At 47.1% G+C, this 21,170-nt stretch overlaps 1 protein-coding gene across 2 annotated transcripts in view; it reads left to right on the top strand.

Annotated features, from left to right (window-relative positions):
* The first annotated feature begins 2,143 nt into the window (after window positions 1-2,143).
* Window positions 2,144-21,170, top strand: part of HEPACAM (hepatic and glial cell adhesion molecule) — a 33,558-nt gene continuing 14,531 nt past the window's right edge. The window contains exon 1 of one of the 2 annotated variants that reach the window (XM_069946969.1): window positions 2,144-2,220. In XM_069946969.1, the coding sequence (XP_069803070.1) occupies window positions 2,212-2,220 (9 nt within the window). In that variant the 5' untranslated portion in view covers window positions 2,144-2,211. Of the gene's footprint in view, window positions 2,221-16,341; window positions 16,577-21,170 lie in introns of those variants that run through there. The other variant, XM_069946968.1, reaches the window with a different exon arrangement.

The following is a 21,170-nucleotide window of genomic DNA, read 5'->3' as shown; positions in this document are numbered from 1 at the left end:
TGTTCATTTTATTTATTTGGTAATTTTATTTTCTTAAATAAATGTGGACTAGAATACCATGTACGTACCCTCACCCGTTGGCCACAAGCAACTGTAAAAGGGGGGCATATGGTATTCTGTTCGCCTGAGTTTTAAAGAGGACCTGTCACCCCCCGCGCCAGGAGGACAGGCTCTCGACCCCCAGCTAGATCCCATTATAGTTACCTCATGTCGCTGAGTCCCGCTGCCGGAGCCGGTCCCGGGACGGAGATATCCCGGTCAGAAGCCGGCACGCGTGCTGTGGAGATGGGTCCAGCGTCCATAGAGAATGAATGGAGCCGAACTCATCTCTGCGGCTTCTGACCGGGATATCAGTCCTGGGACCGGCTCCGGCAGCGGGACTCAGCGACATGAGGTAGCTATAAGGGGATCTAGCTGGGGGTCGAGAGCCTGTCACCCCGGCGCGGGGGGTGATAGGTCTCCTTTAAGTGGTATATTTCAACAATATGATCAATCTAAGTGGTCAAGCAACCGGCATTGGACTGTTACCTGATTGGCTGTCTGGAGACTCGTGGGTTGAAAATATTATTTAAAAGGTGAAGCAGGACCGTGTGCCGTCAGTCCGACAGTGGAGAAGAAGCTCAACCCCACCCTTCCTCCCCTTTTAGTTGTTATGAACTTTTACTGTCGCATTTCTCATTGTGATGTTTGTTATGGGGATGTTAGTCGTCCCCCAAAATAGACACATTAAAAGGTGTTTGTACAAATGTTTATGTTTTCTAATTGGTTTTTCATTAATATTTAAACATTAATAAACCTTTCAGCTATCTTATTCTATTTTATTGTTGTTGGTCATTTTATTTATTTAGTCATTTTATTTATCAGTAATGAATGTGGACTAGAATACTATGTTGGCACAGAATGTTGACATGGAGTGTTCGCATTGAATGTTGACATGAAATGTTGGCACAGAATGCTCACATTGAATATTGACACAGAATTCTCCCATTGAATGTTGGTACTGAATGTTGGCAGCTAAGTCATTGTATCTTGATATGAAATTTTGACACGGAATTTGCGCATTGAATGTTGGCAGGAAATGTTGAAATGGAATGTTGACATGAAAGGTTAAATATTGACACAGAATGTTAGTACCCTCCACCCAAGGAGCAAAGCAACTATATAGGGGTGGACACATGGTATTCTGTACACTTAAAGATAGATGTAATACCCTAACAAATATGAGGAGCTACGTCAAGCACCCCGTGTGGGACACAAAGTTGAACTGAAGCTTGTGGGAAAAGCAGCATATATAAGAAAAAAGGAGAGCGTGAGCTTCAGTTCAGCAGCAGAGAGGAAGATTGCCGGACCGGGAAGAGCACAGTGAAGATCGTTGGACAAGGACCTGCGATACAGTGCTATGTTTTAGGTTATATCATGGCAATTAGGAGCAGAGCAGCAGCTTTCAGTGGTATGGAGTCTGAGGGGGTGTCGGATGAGGAAGCGCCCGCTGATGACATCAGACTGGAGGACGGCGCTTCAGGACATTTGCAAGAAGTTCAGCCGGATGTCGGTGAGCTGGTTCAGCTCCTGATATCCAGAGCTGGATCGGCAGGCGGTGCAGAGTGGCTGCGCCGCTGTGTAGAGCAGATCCCATTGCCAGGAACGGAACAGGAAAAGACGCAGGCTCATCGACTTACTGCGCTGCGGAGAGGGAGAGGAATAAGAAGCCCAGCAGAAGAATAAGAAGCCCAATCTCAATCTCCCAGAGTTGGTTGCAGGTGTAGAGGGGCCCAGAGTTCTGCTTCAGTAGCCATTGCTACTGCCAGTGTGACCGTTGGCAGTGTCGCAGCAGAAATGAACCACCAGCTCGAGCGGCTCCAGAGCAAGTTGGTTAGTATGTGCATATCCTCACACAGACGGTTAGGGAAAGTTATAGTGCTGCCCAGCCTTCTCATGACAGGACTTTGACAGTTGACAGCCACATGACTATTACAGGTAACTGTGCTGCTGCACGTCACATGACTGCCTCGGCTATTGAGAGTTGCGGTACCTCTTTGGCGCGTCACATGACACAGACTGTTACTGACAGTTGGCCTTCCTCTCCTGTCCATCATGTGACTAAGAGTGGTAACTTTTTCAGTGCTTCACAGCCAGAGCAGATACAAAGTCTAATATATGCTGCTTTGGCAGGTCGGACGAAGCATAGAGAATCTGTAGCTGTTGTGTCGGATGACAGACGTGAGTTCCTATTCCCCCTCTACGCTTCCTTGACTGCTACTGGTGGATGCTGATGGTCTTATACCTACATCTGGGAATTACTTTGTGGGTTTAAATTGCCTGTGTTTAAAGAGGGGGACTGGGGTGAAAAAGACTGCTGTTAAGGAGCCCATGTTGTGTGATTTGTCTCCCCTGGGTTATTATTTGACGTCCCAAGTGAAGGAACAAACTTGGAAATTGGAATTTGTGTATGTCTTGTCTTTATTGCCGTCTAATAAGTTCTCCTCCCTGTTTTCAGCAATGCTTACAGGCTTTTGGTATCTACGCTGCGATTCTGGGAGAGAGACATCCGACTATGTGTTTGGGTCTGTTTCAACACTTAGACACTATTATTGAGGCCTACCGTAATTTCGGTGGCCTTGCTTGGTACCATTATGATACAATCTTTAGACAAAAGCTAGCTATCTACCTGTCCTTTAAATTCGGTGGTAAGGATGTTGGGCTCTGGATTAATCCCTCATAGACACCTTGTAGTTAGGACTCCGGTTGGCTCAGCTTGGGGTCTATAAAGAAAGGGCTTTCCCTTGCCTTTAAACACGAGTTCTTGTAAATGGCAAGCAAACTGCAGATATCGCCATGATTGCTCCTTTAGTGGCGGTAGCTACTCCATGTTTCGGTGCTTCAAAAGGGCCAATCAGTTGGGACAGCAAGTACCGTCCAAAGATGTTACAGGAAAAGGTAGTGACGCTGGTGAGGCTTTCATACATGTTGAACCACCTAGACCATGCTAAATTTGAAACACAGGCAAAAAAAAAGACCCATCCCACCCAGGTGGTTTATTATTTTTGCCAGTATTAGATGGATCCTGCATGCTCAGAGCATAGGCTTATTATATGTTATGGAGAGGCCAAAGTACAGTGTAGGACACGTTAGGCCACCTTAACATGGTGGGATGGTTTACACTATTTGCAAATGGTAACTAAGAGCCTCATTTTTACCATTAGTGGTAAACTGTTGCACTTTTTGTGTTTTTGTGCAAATGCTAAATTTACTCATGATGATGGCTTTAGTGTAGGCTTTCCTGTTCCTTCTTTTGAGGGTATGGACTGACTCTGTTGTGAGAAGTCTGAGAAACGTGAAGTCTGTTTTAGCTCATGTTGCTGTTCGGGAGAGATTGGCTAAGGAGCTTCCGGCTGGTTGTATTTCTGGGCCATTTGATTCCCCCGGCCCCCCTTTTGCTGGTTCTAGAGAGTCCCCTTTGGGTGTTATTCCAAAGAAGGAAGTTGGTAGTTTTTTATTGATTCATCATTTATTATTTCCTAAGGATTCTTCTTTAAAGCGACTCTGTACCCACAATCTGTCCCCCCCCCCCCCCAACCACTTGTACCGTCGGATAGCTGCTTTTAATTCAAGATCTGTCCTGGGGTCCGTTCGGCAGGTGATGCAGTTATTGTCCTAAAAATAACTTTTAATCCAGCAGCGCTGTGTCTAATGGCCGAGGCTTACATTTGTATATGCATTAGGCTGGCACACCCTCTCTGTCCTTCCTTCCCACCCTCCTCAACATTTACTGCTGTTTGAGCTTTGCACAGGTGTATTAACGATCCAGCCCATGCTCATTCTCCAAACAGGTGGGAAATAGGGAGCAATCTGCCTGGATCATTCCCAATGCTGAGGAGGGTGGGGAGGAAGGACAGAGAGGGTGTGCCAGCCTAATGCATATACAAATGTAAGCCCCGGCCGTTAGACACAGCAATGCTGGATTAAAAGTTATTTTTATGACAATAACTGCATCCCGTGCCGAACGGACCCCAGGACAGATCTTGGATTAAAACCAGCTATCCGAAGGTACAAGTGGTTTGGGGGGTCAGATTGTGGGTACAGAGTCGCTTTAAATGATTGTATTCATCCGAGGCTTCGGTTTTTGTTACATCTTTTGTTGTTGCCTTGTCTTTATTGAAGAGGGCCGGCATGGTGCGTTGATGGCTAAGGCTGATGTTACGGCTGCCTTTCAATTGTTGGCGGTTTGTCCTGCAGGTTATAATTTTTGGGATTTTAAATTTGATGGCAAGTGCTTGCCTATGGGATTTTCGTCATCTTTGGAGTGGGTTAGTTATGTATGATATCACTGTTTTTAAGAATACCGTTCATTATTTGGACGACTTTCTTTTCGTTGGCCCAAGGGACACTTCTATTTGTACTGATTTGCTTTCTACCTTTCAGGAGGTGTGTTGTCATTTTAGTGTTTTGGAGTTTTTGGGGATTGTTATGGATTCAGTTAAGATGGAATACCGTTTGCCTGACTTTAAATTGTTTAAAACCTGTTTGGAAAGAACAGTTGAAGGAGTTTCAGAGTTTGCTAGGACTGTTAAATTTTTGTACGAAGACTATCCCTATGGGTAGGGTTTTTTCTAAACGGCTGCTACTAAGGGTTGTAGATCCCCACATTGTCATTTTAGAGTCATATGTCAGATTAAGGAGGATTTAAAACTGTGGTTATCTTTTTTTGATAGGTTTTAATGGTCAGTGTTTATGGCAGGAAGACTTTGTTAGCTCTTCGGCTCTTCGGTTTATTTTCTAATGCTGCAGGTTCAGTTGGCTATGGGGCTATCTGTGGGACTGAATGGTCAGCCTGTTCTTGGACTTTGACTTGGGCGAGCAATGGTATTACTAAGAAATTGGTTCTTTTGGAGTTGTTTCCAGTTTTTGTGGATTTTCATATTTAGTCAGATAAGTTTAGAAACAAGCGGGTTTTTTTTACACTTGGATAATAAGGGTGTGGTGTTTGCGATCAATTGCTTGCCTGCCAAAAGTGATGATGTTGTTAGGGATTTGAGACGTATTGTCTTGTTGTGCTTGGAGTATAATGTTTGGTTAAAAGCCACATATATTGAGGGTTGTACTAATGTATTATCTGATGCTCTGTCTAGCTGGCCCCGGACTATCGTCACAAAGGAATACCGTGCCCGTAATTTGGGAGCAGTCAGTGGCTGCATTCAGTCGTCCATTGCGGATAGTACATGGGCCAGATACGCAGCCGCATGGAAAAAGTGAAGCTGCTTTTGTGGGTCCGTTCACTTGGATAAATTTTCTCCTCATGTCCTGGCTATTTTATGTTTTCTGGCGGGGTTGATAGGTAATGGTTTATCTGTTGCAAGTATTGTGAAGATTTTATCTGGAGTGTCTTTTTTTTATTTAAAGTGTCCCTGTCGTTATAACTTTCAAAATATAAATCATCAGTAGATGTGATATAAAGCAAGTTTGTAATATACATTAATTTTTTTATTTTTTTTGTTGTCATGGAGAACACGGCACTTCCTGTTTTCTGACTCTTTTTTTTTTCTCTTTTTTTCTGTATACCAGGCCATCTGAGCGCTCACAGAGAGAAGGCAGTCATGTGATTGATGGACACATTGAGCTGTGACTCTGTATTGGCCGGAATTCCTGTGTTTAGTCTTTTTTTTTTAACCAGCACAAGTCAGAAAATCTGCATTCAGGAGATTCATTTCCTGTAATAAGTGTATATTGGTGATTTGTATATCTTTTGGGGGGGGCAAAACAATACTTTAATAAAAAATTTTGCTGGACTTCTCCTTTAAGTATGCATATGGTGAAAAGAATTTGCTGGTTAAATTATTTGTGTCATAAACATTAATAAACATCGCTGCTATATTTTATGCCAATGTTATTTTGGTTGTGAGTGCTTTTTATTTCAGATACTGTGGACTATAATACAATGTTGGCATGAGAGGTACGCACAAAATATAGACATAAAATGCTTGCATTGAACGTTGGTATAGAATGTTCACATGAAATGTGGCACAGAATATTGACATGGAATGCTGGCACGGAAACTTTGCACGGAATATTCACATGTCCCTGTTTATGCTTTATCATGGATTTACATTATCCAGAATCGGCTGCGACTAATATCATTATTCATACTGTGCTGAAAAGTCTTAACCATGTATTGTGTATGGGGGCTCTTTATTCTACAGGTGGCAGATCTTGGGGTGATAAGTAAGCATTGGGCAGTGGATTTGATCTGGCCAATCCCTTTGTTCTTTGAGAGAGTCTGGTGGGTGCAGAGGTATCTAGCCTCAGCTTTCTCCACCCTCCCATTTGACAACATATGTACACTCACCTGTGTATTGAGGGATGAGGAGAGCGAGCTGTCAACCAAACATCTATCTAAGGTGTATGGGCAGCCTAAGGGTTAAATTTGTGCGCAATGTATACTGTGATTTGGTACAATGAGCCCAACCAGGGAGTATTGTGTACCCTGCGGTACATTGTGCACCACATCATAGGCTAGTATTTAGTGTGTGGCCATCAATCTCCCCGGACATGTCCTCTCGCAGTTCTCATACTTCTGCTAATTTTTTCCCAGACACAAATCATTTGGTGAATGACCAGGCACTGGGTGAGCTCTGTCACTTTACAGCACCATGGACTCCATAAGGAATTTCCACAGTGAATAGCATTGTGACCCTGAAGCGGAAAGAGACCAAATGAGTTACAGCATGGTGGGGAAGGTGATAGAACAAGTCCTGGGGTATCCCCCATACCGTAATCGGTTATAGAGTGATAGATCCCTTTCTCCTGTATTGATGAACACAGATAGGATCATATCATATATTTCTGCCCTACAATTAACATGGACGTTGGAAAAGCTCCAGTTGTACATGATAATGTGTCTATAGGGGAACTTGTCAGACAGAGCCCAAGTGTCTCCTTGTAGCCGCTATCTGGCTGCTATCCTCCAAAAAAGATATCTGTGTAAAACTATAACTGTTGGATATGTTATGATCCATATGTATCCATTAAAAGAATACCTTTATAGTTTATGGGTGACAGATCCACTAGTCGGATGCCTAACAGTAAATAGCGAATGACTCTTAGGATGCCCCCTGAAGGTCACTGGATGTAACCGCAGCTTGGGGTCACTGCTACATGGACACTGTATTGGGGATATTATGTCTGTGTACAGAGGTTTTATTCAGCATCAGTATGGTGATATTATTCTGTTATTATATGGTAATAATGGTAGTGGTCAGTGTGGCAAAATAGTTTTTTCCTTGTATAATGGGGGTATTGGTACAGATCTGTGTATAGTGTTTTTTATTCAGTATCAATATGGTGGTATTATGCAGTCACTGTAGTAGTAATATGTTATTAAAATCTATTATTAATACCTTTCGAAAATCCAGCATAGGCCCTATGGTGAGTGTCCTCTTCTGCTTTGGACAGTTCCTGACATGAACAGAGATGGCAGCAGAGAGCACTGTGTCAGACTTCCTGCAGGACATACGGCAGCTGATAATTACTGGAAGACTGGAGATTTTTAAATAAAATTAATTAGATTTAAATAAAAGTAAATTATAAATCTATATAACTTTCTGACACTGGTTAATTTGAAAACAGTTCTTTTCGTCAAAGTATCCCTTTAACTTCGTATATGGGACAAAAGCCTGATTTTTAAAGGGAACCTGTCACCCCCCGTGCCGGGGCAGAGCCCAGCCGACAACCCGGTGAAGACCCATACACTTACCGCTTTCACGAAGTCCCAGTCCCGGAACCGAGAAATCCCTGTCCGAAGCCCCGCTCATCAGAGATGAATCCGACTCCCATAGAGAATGACGGCTCAGTCATTCTTTATGGACGTCGGACTCATCTCTGGTGAGCGCGTGTGCGGCTTCAGACGGGGATTTCTCAGCGGCAGGACGGGCTCTGGGACTTCGTGGAAACGGTAAGTGTATGGGTCTGCACCGGGTTGTCGGCTGGGCTCTGCCCCGGCACGGGGGGGTGACAGGTTCTATTTAACTTTTATACACGTATACACGTTTTTCCTGTACTTTCCCTACACCAATATTAGTTGAAATGGTAATGCCCCTGTAAGCTCTTTCACTATTATATGTCAGGATACTGGCAAAAAGGTACATATTTATGATCAGGTTATATTCCTGATATATATATATTTGTCTTTTCTGGGCCTTAAAGGGGTTGTCCGGAGATAAAAAATTATTCACAGAATAACACACATTACAAAGTTATACAACTTTGTAATGTATGTTATGTCTGTGAATGGCCCCCTTCCCCGTGTTTCCCCCCACCCACGCTAGACCCGGAAGTGTGGTGCATTATACTCACTGCATCTCGTGTCGTCCACGGTCTCCGATCGTCAGCAGTGACGTCTTCTTCGGGAGCTTGGCGGATCTTCCCAAGTGCCGGCCACCCTCTGCAGCGTCATCCGAAGCTCAGCCGCGATTGGCTGAGCATAACTGTGCTCAGCCAATTGCGGCTGATGACGCGGCCACGTCATCAGCTGCTCAGCCGCGATTGGCTGAGCACAGTTATGCTCAGCCAATCGCGGCTGAGCTTCGGATGACGCTGCAGAGGGCGGCCGGCACTCGGGAAGATCCGCCGGCCTCCCGAAGAAGACGTCACTGCTGACGATCGGAGACCGTGGTCGGCACGTGACAGGTAATGTATAGCGCACCACACTTCCGGGTACACGGGTGGGGGTGGTGGGACACGGGGAACGGGGCCATTCACAGACATAACATACATTACAAAGTTGTATAACTTTGTAATGTGTGTTATTCTGTGAATAATTTTTTATCGCCGGACAACCCCTTTAAACACACGGTAGACTGCACTATTAAAGGGGTTTTTAATCGACTGGCGTCAGAATGTTATTCAGGTTTGTAAACTACTTCTATTTAAAAATACTGTATCGGGGGCCGTGTCTTGCCATGCCTGTGTGAGGACGCACCTTGCAGAGCTCCTCCAGACCTCACAGCAATCCGTGGGCATCCACCGCTTCTTCCATGGGGAAAACATCCAGGAAGACCAGGAGTCGTTCTGTCTCCCATTCTGTGTCTCCCCAGGGGGACATTGATAAGTATTTTGTCCGCCCAGCGGCAACACCGACCACGCGTGCTGCAGCCCTGCAGGAGAAGGAAGATGGCCGCCGCCATGAGGGACCTGACCTCTCCCTCAGTGCCTCGCCCGAGACCGGTAACGGGCACACCTACCGCCATCTTCCAAGCCCTGGGCGATCCGGCTACCACCTCCCACTCGCCCTCCTGCACTGCAGCCTGCTCCGCGACCCGGCGGCCATCTTGCCTGGACCCAGGAGCCGCAGCTCAGAGGCACACAGCAGCGCCGCTGACTCCGGGGGACGCCTGCCCAGGACCCGGTCAGGTACCACAGGGCTGTGCCCCCTGTCCGCTATCCTCTTCTCCCCCTTCCGCCTCCCTCTCCACCACCCGGCAGGCCCAAACCCAGGTCCAAAATGGCGCTCCCCCCCCATGCACTGGGGACCGAAGCCCTCCAGCCTGCCTCTGCCCACCTGAACCCGCATGCTGCCTCATGGGTGCAAGCCCCCCAGGACCCGTGGTTCTCTCCTCCTGCCCCCTCTCCACCCCGGAGGGAGACATCGGCAGCCTCACTGACTGTGGTCCCTGCCGGCATGCCGGGCGGCCTGTCCCCTGCGTGGTCCTCCGGCTCCTCCTGGGGGGACTCCCCTGCTCGCACTCAGGCCTCAGTAGGCCAGACAGTGGCCATTATTCATGCTGCCGCTGGCTCCCCCCCCTCCTCATGGCCTTTCTTTGGCCCCTGTGGGCTTATTGGACGTCCCTCCGTCCCTGGCAGGCACCCCGCCAATATTCAGGCAGTCCACCTCGCCATTTGCCCACTCAACCCAGGACTTGCCATTACATCTGCCTGCTTCCTACTCCTCTGGGCTAGATGACAACAGACCAGCCTCCCTGGTGGATCTCAAACTGCTTACTCAATCTCTGCCTACGAGAACCGATATATCCACCTTGGCTAAACAACTAGTGGACGAATGTAAACAAGAATTTGCGCAATTTCGTACAGAATTGGCAGTTGTTTCCACCAAAGTTGATAACCTGGAAGCAGCTCAGGAGCATGCCTCTGCTTCCTTGTCTGCCCTGCAAACTACAGTGGACTTGCAGTCTGATCAACTGTTTGTCCTCCAACAACATCTGGACGACATTGAGAACCGCAACCGTCGCAATAATCTGCGGATCCGAGGTCTTCCGGAGTCAGTGGCATCTTCTGATTTATTTGCAGTCCTCTCCGATATCTTCAATGACCTCCTGGGACAACCTCCTAACACACATATTGAACTGGACAGGGCACATAGGGCCTTGCGCCCACCCAGTCGGGATGACCAGAAACCCCGGGATGTCATCTGCCGGGTCCATTTCTACTCCACAAAAGAAGAAATCCTCTTGCAAGCTCGTAAACGTCGGGCTGTTACCCACAGAGGGGCACATCTACTTATTCTGCCTGACCTCTCACGACACACTCTGGCCCTGAGAGCAGCCCTGCGCCCTCTACTGGACATTCTCATAGACCGCAACATACCCTTCCGTTGGGGCTACCCCTTTGCCCTCATTGTTCGTCTCAATGGCCGTACCCTCACCCTTCGAGCACCAGCTGATGTCCCTGATTTCCTTAAGGATCTCGGTATGCCTGACTTCGCCTTTCCTGAATGGGCCTCGTTGCTTTCTTCGGCCCGGAACGCCAAGAGACATATCTCTCCAAAGCCTTCTGCCTCTCGAGGGCTGCCTCCGAGACCGCCCCGTCGCCCTAGTGACCGCAGGCCTTCATCTACAGTGTCTGGGCCCTATGGACCACCAGAGACCTGTGACAGCGCCTCCTGAAATGGTGAATTTGATTCACCGACTGTTTGGTGACATGTTTATGTTATTTCTTTATATGCTTTTCTTACATAACTCCTGTTTTACCTCCTTTCAGTAGATTGCATTACTTGCCTGACACAATCCCCATGGTGTCATTTTCATATCCAGTTGTTTTTTTTTTTTCTTCTAGTTATGCCCACTTACCTTACCATGTTTTTTTTCTTCATGGTCTGTGAGGAGCTGTCTGCGCTCTACATGCTTGTCTGCCTCTTCCCCTCGTAGGCGGGACACCTTACCTGAGTATCCTCCGGTTTGGTAGCTCTCTAATTGTATTTTTGTTGAGAATACGCTGCAGTTTTATCCCTTACTGCTTGTTTTCATTGTACGTGTCTTGTCCCCCCATCCCTGACTGTTCCTTTGTTTATTGTTTTTCTTCTCTCCCCAGTGTCGGCTGTTCCTGATGGCCCTTCTCATTGTGGCTCTACAGGTCCCTCTGTGGTGCCCCTGCGTTGCATCCGATGGCGGACCTTCACGTAGCTTCTTTCAATGCACAGGGGCTAAACGCACCCGGGAAACGTTTGCAGATTTTACACCATTTCCACCGTAGAAAGGTACATATCCTCTGTTTACAGGAAACACATTTCAAGACCGACCACACACCCACCATCCGTCATAGACACTACACTCAGTGGTTCTTTGCCAATAACCCCGAGGCCAGAACCAAAGGAGTGGCAGATTCTTAGCTGCACTACCGACCCAGCGGCAAGATATCTTATCCTATCCCTAACTATTAACGGCCACGTTTTCACTATTATTAATGCTTATGCTCCCAATCATGACCAGGTTTCCTTCCTCACTAACCTAATAGACCTGTCCCTGCCAGTGATCAAGGGGACTGTAATCCTGTGTGGTGATTTTAACTTAATTTTGGACCCATCTATGGATAATTCCTCGGGTCAGTCGTCTATCTCCTATGCAGCCATCAAGAAGGTCAAACAAGCTTTTTTATTGCTGCAACTCTATGACGCCTGGCGGCTGTCTCATTCCGCTGACCGGGACTACAGTTTCTACTCGAACCCACATGGGACTTATAGTCGCATTGATCACATTCTGATACAACATAGTGCCCTGCCCTGGCTCTCCTCCACTTCGATCCACTTCCTCCACTTCGATTTTGTGGTCTGACCATGCCCCAGTCTTTTGCTCCCTCACCCTCCCCTTCCTGGCCAAACCTCATTGGACCTGGCGCTTGAATGAGTCCCTTCTCCTGGACACCGTCTGTGTTGCCGACCTTAAGCAGTCAGTTGCACATTTCCGTTCCGACCATGTGGCGGATACCACCTCCCCTATCGTTCAGTGGGAGGCTCTCAAATGTGTCCTGCGAGGGGTCCTCATCAAACACGGGGCCAGGCTTAAAAAAGAAAAGGCAGCCTCACTAAAGAAGGCACTCGCTAAGGTTTCCTCCCTAGAACTCGCCCACAAGCGTGCCCTATCGCTCCCGATTTTGAGGGACTTGCAAGCTGCACGTTCTGAGGTCAAGCGTCTCTTGGAGACGTCCTGGGGTCGTCTGCTGCAGTCCTGTCGTAGCAAATTTTATGAACACGGCAACAAGTGCGGGCGTTTGTTGGCAAGGGCTTTAAGGGAAAAACTGGCACAATCACATATCCCCTGTATCCGGACCACTGTGAATGTGACCACTCATGCCACCCCGGAAATCACATCCACCTTCCACTCCTATTACACCTCCCTCTATAACCTCCCCAGACCCTCAGTCCCGGCTCCCGAGCCTTTCTCTCCCCCACCTATTGCAGCACGTATCCCCTGTGAAGCCGCAGCGGATCTTGATGTGCCATTCGCTATCTACGAACTTAATTGTGCAATTTCACAACTTCCGGGAGGGAAGAGGCCGGGGTCAGATGGCCTGACGGCCCAATTTTACAAAGTGTTATAGGAATCCTTAGGCCCGGTCTTGCTCATGGCCTTTAATTCCATATCCGACACTACCCCCTTCCCGCAACACGCTACTATGGCCCATGTTGCCCTTATCCCAAAACCTGGGAAGGATCCGCAGTCCTGCGGGAGCTACAGGCCCATACCCCTCCTCAACGTAGACTTAAAACTCTATGCCAAATTACTTGCCAATAGGTTGAACCCGCACCTGCCTACTCTCATTCACCCTGATCAAGTGGGCTTTGTACCGGGGAGGGAAGCCTGCGATAATACTCTCAAGACATTGGACATCGTTCACTATGCTCAGTCTAACAATGTCCCCTTGATGATCCTTTCACTAGATGCCGAAAAGGCTTTCGATAGGATTTCATGGCCCTCCCTGGTACAAACCCTGCAACATATTGGCTTTGGCTCATCTTTCTTTTCCAAAATCCTCGCTCTTTACAACACCCCCTCTGCCCGTTTAAAAATCAATGGCACGTTGTTGGCATCCTTTTCCATTTCCAACGGAACTAGACAGGGATGCCCTTTATCCCCTCTTCTTTATATCCTTGTTATGGAAAACCTGATGTCTGCCATTCGCTCTGACCCTGACATAAGGGGGGTCTCTGTAGGATCTCATGAGTACAAGTGCTCCGCTTTCGCGGATGACCTTCTTGTCTATGTCACTAATCCGCGTATTTCTCTTCCTTCCCTTATGTCCCGGTTAGATCAGTTTGGCGTGTGGTCCAATTTTAAAATCAACCTTTCTAAATCTGAAGCACTGAACGTTACTCTGGATAGTACCACGGTGCGCTCTCTCCAGGAAAATTTCCCATTTACATGGCCCTCAGTGGGCATAACATACTTAGGTATATGCATCCCTCCTAAATTGTCCCAGCTCTTTGATGTTAATTTTCTTCCCCTGCTGAACCATTTCCGTGTAGATTTAAAAAGTTGGACCCAGAAAGATTTTTCCTGGTACGGGAGAGTCAATATCCTGAAAATGACCCTCCTGCCCCGGCTGCTGTATCTCCTGCAGACCATCCCCATCCGCATACCAGCCCCTTTCTGGAAGCAAATACAACATTGTTTCTCCTCCTTTGGTCGCCCGGCCGCCCCAGAATAAGGCATGAGGTGCTCTCCCGTTCCAAGGATGTGGGTGGGGTTGCTCTGCCGGACTGCCGCCTATACTACTTAGCCTGTGTCCACGCTCGGACATGTTCCATCACTCAACCACCAAACTCTGGGTGCAGTTAGCACAAGATCAATGCCCTCGACCCCTGTCCACGCTCCCATGGACGTGGTCTCCCACTTTGGAAGACCGTACACCTTTGTCCTATACCACGCGCCACACTTTGGCATCTTTACCTGCAGCCGGTACTCTTTATGCTTTGCTCGACAATCGTGGCCCTATGACCCCTATCAAACATAATCCAAACTTCCAGCCAGGACTGTCCCTAACCTTTCTAGGTACGCCCAAGGATCTTCCCCTCCGCTTTTATCAAGTGGTCAAACAGGGGACCTTACTTCCATTGTCCAATATCCTTACCACCACACCCTCCTCACCAAGATACCTGTTTGAGTACATTCAGCTACAGCACTATTACGCAACTTTATCACATACTCACACGCTCCACAAAACGCTGACTGACTTTGAGAAGCTGTGTGTGGCGCCTTCCTGCCCTTCACACGTCATTTCTCTTATTTATCATATGTTACTTTCCTCCAGATCGAACGGCCTCCCTTCTTATTGTTCAGCATGGGAGACTGAGTTAGGGAAAACGTTTACGCCACAACAGTGGTCTAAGGCCTTTTGCCTCTCTCATAAAGCTACCATGGCTTGTAAGATGCAGGAGACTTGTTATAAGATTTTATCCCGTTGGTACCGGGTCCCAGCTGCCCTTCATAAATGGTACCCTTCGGTTCCTGATACATGTTGGCGTTGTTGGGGTGCGGGAGGCACCATGACACACATTTGGTGGGGATGTCCTAAACTACAAACGTTCTGGTCGACAGTCCTGCGCCTCATCAAAGACATCACGGGCACCGTTATCCCCAATACCCCTGAAGCGACGCTACTCTTCTTGTTCCCCACGGCCCACTCACGCTTTAAAAAATCATTGGCACGCCACCTGCTCCAAGCCGCTAAAACTGTTATCCCCCGAAAATGGAAATCCGTGGACCCCCCTACCATTGATGACTGGTTTGCCGAGATAGCTCAAACACACCACATGGAAAACCTCATCGCCGTTGCCCCAGCGCCGGTGAAAAGGTATACTGCCACGTGGGGCCAATGGCTTATATTCCAGGATTCTGATTCCTACAGGACAGCCACATCTTAGAATCAGCCTCTTATACCTGCATGTCTAGAGCGCATGCCCCCCTCCCCCCTCTGCCGTCAGGGACAGCCGTCATCCGACCTCTCCTTCTGTTGTCTTGTCCTGTCTGATTGTCTTCGTTTTTCTTCTCTCTTCTTGTCTCTTTATTATGCCCTTGACATTTAGTTCATACGTGGTACTACATTGTTTCTTGTGCAGCCTTTGGCTAAGACTGGCCAATGCTTCAGCCCCCTTTTTTGGAGCCTTATGACTATTAATGCTGTCTTTATTTCTTGTTCCAAATTACCATCTTTTGCTGCTTTTGCATTACCACACTGTGTGCGTGTACATGTTCTCTTGTTTATCTCTTCCCCATTATAGGGACTTCTAGTCCCGTGTCCCCATTTGTTATGTATACTTTCTTTGTTTTTGAAAATAAAAAACTTTAAATATTAAAAATACTGTATCACAAGTCTTCCAGTACTTATCAGCTGCTGTATGTCCTGCAGTCTGACACAGTGCTGCCACCTCTGTCCATGTCAGGAACTGTTCAAAATAGGAAAAGTTTTCTATGGGGATTTAATACTGTTTTGGACAGTTCCTGACACAGACAGAGGTGGCAGCAGAGAGCACTGTGTCAGATTAGATAGAATACACCACTTCTTGCAGGACATACAATAGGTGATAAGCACTGGAAGCCGTGAGATTTTTAATTTAGAAATTTGTATTACTTTCTGACCAGTTGATATAACAACTTTTTTTCTCGAGAGTAGCCCTTTAAGTCCATATACATAAAGTGACTGAGTTTGATGTGATATATGTTGGCAACATATAGCGGCAATGTAGAGAACAAGTGAGCACAGCCTTATTAAACAGATTTGCAGTGCAGGAGTTCAGAAATTACAGAAATGTTATACTTTAGCGGGAAAATCTCTTTATTTTTTTTTCCACTCAAAGTTAATCCCACCCCAGCCAGACCAATGTAGCGTGACATAATCTGTGAGTACCACGTCTCCAGCCTGACAGCCCCATTCATCCCTGCGGTCCGCCAGTTCCGTTCCTCCACATCTGGATCTTCCGGACAATGTAATATGTTACTGATGTACAGACGGATTGTCACAATTCACCAACATCTGATATTTTTAGGGTCATCTCTTTTTGCCTTGTTGGGGGGTCTCGGTATTGAGTATTAATGTCTGTTTTTAAAAAAGGGCTTGGCATAAAAATAATTGTTGGGAAGTGAGAACAAAGGACAGAGCGGCTTCTATTCAGGAGACGCTGGCACAAGACACCGAGCAGCACTACGGGACGTGTCCAGCGTGGATAAAACATGCAAATCAGCACTGGGGCAGGGAGCTTAAACCAAGATGAAGACAGAGCGAGCAGGCGACCTACGGGCTCTCAGCTGCACAACTATCCTTCACCTACTGTGGCTGCTGGCTGTCTATACAGGTGAGAGGCTCATACCCATATCTAGCTGATAGATTGTCAGCTCTTAGGGCTCTTCTCTCTCTCCTATAACTAACCTTTGTCGTTTTTCTATGTATCCTGCTGGATGTGTATAGAATGGGGTTCCCGTAGCCGTTATGTGCCCCCCATGTTAGTAAGATGCAGGTATTCATGCCTTGACATCTTTTACCTTATGGGAATTGTAGTTATGCAACAGCTGGAAGGGCCAACAGACAATGTGTTTCTATAGCAATCATTCAGATATTGCCTGTCATTTTTCAGAAGCTTTTTGGAAAATAAAAGGCCAGATCTGATTGGTTGCTGTAGAGAATTGACTGATTGTTATGGGAAACACATTTTCTTTTCACCATGGTATGGTGGGACTGTGGCTGGTACTAATATGGGGATACTGTGGCTGGCACTAATATGGGGATACTGTGGCTGGTACTAATATGGGGATACTGTGGCTGATACTAATATGGGGATACTGTGGCTGGTACTAATATGGGGGTACTGTGGCTTGTACTAATATGGGGGCACTGTGGCTGGTACTAGTATGCTGGTTCTGTTACTGGTTCTGATAAAGGGGTACGTTGGCTGTTACTGGTAAAGGAGCACTGTGGTTGCTACTGATATGGGAACGCTGGCTGTCACAAATATGGGGGCACTGTGGCTGGTACGAATATGGGGGCACTGTGGCTGGTACGAATATGGGGGCACTGTGGCTTGTACTAGTATGGCGGTACTGTGGCTTGTACTGATATGGGGGCACTGTGGCTGGTACTAATATGGGGGTACTGTGGCTGGTACTAACATGGGGGTACTGTGGCTGGTACTAATATGGCAGAACTGTGACTTGTACTTATATGGGTGCACTGTGGGTGGTACTAATATGGGGGCACTGTGGCTGGTACTAATATGGGGTTACTGTGGCTGGTACTAATATGGGGGTACTGTGGCTGGTACTAATATGGATGCATTGTGGCTGGTACTAATATGGGGATACTGTGGCTGGTGGTACTAGTATGGGGTCACTGTGGCTTGTTCTGATAAGGGTGTACTATGGCTGGTACTGGTATGGGAGCACTGTGGTTGTTACTGATATGGGAACGCTGGCTGTCACGAATATGGGGGCACTGTGGCTGGTACGAATATGGGGGCACTGTGGCTTGTACTAGTATGGTGGTACTGTGGCTTGCACTGATATGGGGGCACTGTGGCTGGTACTAATATGGGGGTACTGTGGCTGGTACTAATATGGGGGTACTGTGGCTGGTACTAATATGGCGGAACTGTGGCTTGTACTTATATGGGTGCACTGTAGGTGGTACTAATATGGGGGCACTGTGGCTGGTACTAATATGGGGTTACTGTGGCTGGTACTAATATGGGGGTACTGTGGCTGGTACTAATATGGATGCATTGTGGCTGGTACTAATATGGGGATACTGTGGCTGGTGGTACTAGTATGGGGTCACTGTGGCTTGTTCTGATAAGGGGGTACCATGGCTGGTACTGGTATGGGAGCACTGTGGTTGTTACTGATATGGGAATGCTGGCTGTCACGAATATAGGAATACTGTGGCTGGTTCTGATATTTATTCTGATTATACTATATTCTGATTATACTGATATGGGGCACTATGGCCATCACTGATATAGGGCAATAGCTGGTATCAATATGGGAGTACTGTGACTGTGTACTGATATATGGAAATTGTAACTGGTACTGATATGGTAGTACTGTGACTTATACTAATATATGGGCACTGTAACGGCTACTGATATGGGGGCACTGGGGCTGCAAAGAGTTTGTATGTTCTCTCCGTGTTTGCGTGGGTTTCCTCCGGGTACTCCGGTTTCTTCCCACACCAAAACAAATAATAATAATAATTATTATTATTATTATTACTATTATTATTATTACTATTATTAGACACTGTGGCTGGTACTGAAATGGGGTTACTTTGGCTGCTACTGATAGAGAAGTACTGGTGCTGTCACTAATATGAGGGCACTGTCTGGTACTGTTAAGAGGGCACTGTGGCTGACATTGATTTGGCAATGGAACTCAATCTGACAGAGGGCAGTATGGCTGGTACTGATGCTGATTTGGGGGCACTGTGGCTGGTACTGATGCTGATTTGGGGGCTGGTACTGATGCTGATTTGGGGGCACTGTGGCTGGCACTGATGCTGATTTGGGGGCTGGTACTGATGCTGATTTGGGGGCACCGTGGCTGGCACTGATGCTGATTTGGGGGCACTGTGGCTGGTACTGATGCTGATTTGGGGGCACCATGGCTGGTACTGATGCTGATTTGGGGGCACTGTGGCTGGCACTGATGCTGATTTAGGGGTACTGTGGCTGGTACTGATGCTGATTTGGGGGCACTGTGGCTGGCACTGATGCTGATTTGGGGGCACTGTGGCTGGTACTGATGCTGATTTGGGGGCACTGTGGCTGGTACTGATGCTGATTTGGGGGCACTGTGGCTGGTACTGATGCTGATTTGGGGGCACTGTGGCTGGTACTGATGCTGATTTGGGGGCACTGTGGCTGGTACTGATGCTGATTTGGGGGCACTGTGGCTGGTACTAATGCTGATTTGGGGGTACTGTGGCTGGTACTGATGCTGATTTGGGGATACTGTGGCTGGTACTGATGCTGATTTGGGGGCACTGTGGCTGGTACTGATGCTGATTTGGGGGCACTGTGGCTGGTACTGATGCTGATTTGGGGGCACTGTGGCTGGTACTAATGCTGATTTGGGGGTACTGTGGCTGGTACTGATGCTGATTTGGGGATACTGTGGCTGGTACTGATGCTGATTTGGGGGCACTGTGGCTGGTACTGATGCTGATTTGGGGGTACTGTGGCTGGCACTATTATGGCAACACTGTAAAGAACCTTATTATGACTGGTAATTGCATGTATATGCTCACACACATGTACATCCATGTATTTGTGCTCTTTACTGGACTTTCATGTAGGACATTTATTATTATTTTCACCTATACTGGGTAAAGTGTCCCTGACTATTAAGAGGCCTACACCCCCACTGGTCCTGGGCGCTGGGCAGACATGCCTCATGCTCTCGGCCGCAGGGTCCAGCATTGAGCGCAGGACAGACATCCCCTGGATTTAGCTGATTGTGGTCTTATACACAAGCTGTATTCAGCCTCAGAGCAGCAGGTGGTGTTGGGTGGGGGGCACTGGCACTGGTCCCGCTGTCCCTGCAGAGATTGTCTACCTCACCAGTGCCAGCCACTTGATATATGGCCTGTATATTGTTTTCTATTATGTTGTCTTTCTTGGCTTTAGTCCTGATTTCCTGCCAAACAAAGGTAGCCTAGCACCAGTGACAACCAGAAGAACATAACTTGTCAGTGCTGAGTAGGGGGCTTTATCTAGGGGGCTTTCTGGGCCTCTTTTTTAAGGTTACTTAGTTCCCTCTTTATGTGCGGCAGCTTCCTGATAATCTTGTTTTCACCGAGGGTTTTGTTTACTGTAATGGAAACAGCTCTTTGACTTCCTGCTGAGCTTGTGCTAACACACAGCAGCCAATCTGAACAAGCCGAGCTTCAGTTTTATAGCTTGGTGGAGAGAGAGGGCAGCAGCCTGAGCCTCTGACAAGACAGGATGTGAATCCAGCGCTACCCCAGGCTCTATAGACAGGTTGGTGCTGGGGTTGCAGCTAAAGGCACTATTACATGGGCCGATCTGGAGGAGCAAACCAAAAAACATCACTGTGCCGGTCAGCAACCACAATCCCCGCAAAGCGTGCGCAAGCAGAGAAGGGGGGCCACGGAATGGCCCTGCAACCCCATTGTCGCTTTTTCTTCCCTGAACCGCTATGTCCAGTAATATTACATACTGTTGGGAATAGCAGAAAGCATCCCGCTATTCTCTTTGTTTAGGGTACTCACAGCTGATCTGTTGCTCTGGATCAGCTATATTTATTACCAGGTCTGGATTTGTGTGCTTTGTTATGTATACTGTCTGTCTTAGTTTTTGTGTTTTCGTTTCTTCAGTTGCTTCTGAGTCCTAAAGCCTTCTTGTTGTTTTCTGCTAGGGAGTAGGGAGTTAGGCCAGTCTTTCAATAGGGATAAATGCAGGGACAGTGTTAGTTTGTCTGATTTTGGGTTTACAGTTCAGGGGAAGATTTAGGGAAAGATTAGGGACAGCTAGGTAATAGTTAAGGGCCCTTTACATTTGCCAGTTATTGACCATCATTATCGTTTGCTTGTCATATAGGCACTTAGAGAATCCATGTACAATGACTGGAACATTGACAAATAAAGCACTTGTTGCCTCTCGTGTTACTCCCAGTCATCCTAGCCTGTAAGCTCTTGAGAGCAGGTCTCTAATTTGTTGTTGTAATTTATTCATTGTATAATTTAATATATAACCTGTAATGTATTTATATATATTTAAATAAGTGCTGCGGAATTTGTTGGCGCTATACAAATAAATATTATTATTATTATTATTATTATTGTTACATCTTTATATGGTTGCTATCATGTACAGTACTGGTAAGCTGCTATCCTTGTTCTTATCCCTGCCAGTGTTGATTAGTCCTTCTGTTAGTCCT

Source organism: Dendropsophus ebraccatus, chromosome 12, assembly GCF_027789765.1.
Source record: "Dendropsophus ebraccatus isolate aDenEbr1 chromosome 12, aDenEbr1.pat, whole genome shotgun sequence".
Taxonomy (NCBI): Eukaryota; Metazoa; Chordata; class Amphibia; order Anura; family Hylidae; genus Dendropsophus; species Dendropsophus ebraccatus.
This window is presented reverse-complemented; position numbering and strand designations above follow the sequence as displayed.